At 44.2% G+C, this 686-nt stretch overlaps 1 protein-coding gene and 1 long non-coding RNA gene across 3 annotated transcripts in view; both read right to left on the minus strand.

Moving 5' to 3' along the window:
• On the minus strand, positions 1-480 carry LOC125502575. Of its 2 annotated transcripts, none has more exons than XR_007280344.1 (3): positions 326-480; positions 153-275; positions 1-17 (listed from the first exon to the last, which is right to left on the minus strand). It is a non-coding gene; the product is annotated as an uncharacterized LOC125502575 (long non-coding RNA). The 2 variants fall into 2 exon arrangements; XR_007280343.1 differs by having other exon boundaries at positions 1-39.
• Positions 481-583: 103 nt separating this feature from the next.
• Positions 584-686, minus strand: part of LOC125504522 — a 1,220-nt gene continuing 1,117 nt past the window's right edge. The window contains exon 3 of the mRNA XM_048666685.1: positions 584-647. Coding sequence (XP_048522642.1) covers positions 584-647 — 64 coding nt within the window. The remainder of the gene's footprint in view (positions 648-686) is intronic.

A 686-nucleotide genomic window follows, 5' to 3' on the forward strand; every position in this document is an offset into this window, starting at 1 on the left:
GCATATCGACAGAGCACCTAGAACAAAACGCGCTGTCACCTGAAATGGCACAGAAAGAGCCCCAATCAACTTGTTGTTCATCACTAAACAAGAGCTGAGATTATTAAGAAAAGAACCAGGTGAGAGAAAAGTTCCAGTCACTTAGGGCTTACCTGGTTTCTTGCAGACAATGCATTGCTTGGGCTCGGGCGACGTTCGTCCTGGACTGATGCTTTCGATTATTAATCCGCTGGGCAGGTTGGCGATGGCTGGAAGCGACGATTCAGTTTTGTGGCCTAAAAACATCGATTAGCAACACAGGTTTTTAACCGTTCAGACTATTTACCATTTAAGGGGGATTTTTTGCCATTGGTGACTCGCAGGGGAGACTTTGATGTTGATGGGCCTGATTCCTGGTTTGACGGGCCTGGTTCCTGGTTCCTGCGTTTCCTGGTGTTAGGTGGCGATGGGGCATGCCTCAMAAACGTTTTTCGTTTCCTCTTCTTCTAAAAAGCAAATTTCACTCAATATGTACACTAGAGTAGCTCTTAGCTCTATCGTTGATTATTTATATTGCCAGGCTTAATCTGGAATTTATTAGTGTCTAGTTCCAGGTTCCACCAGGAAAATTATTGTACTGTTTGAAAAAGTTCTCTGGTGCTGAGACACTAACAATTCGATAGTAGCAAACTCAGGGTCACCCTAAT

The sequence above is a fragment of the Dendroctonus ponderosae genome, unplaced genomic scaffold (assembly GCF_020466585.1).
Source record: "Dendroctonus ponderosae isolate FM_Combo_2020 unplaced genomic scaffold, Dpon_F_20191213v2 Dpon_F_20191213_1, whole genome shotgun sequence".
Taxonomy (NCBI): Eukaryota; Metazoa; Arthropoda; class Insecta; order Coleoptera; family Curculionidae; genus Dendroctonus; species Dendroctonus ponderosae.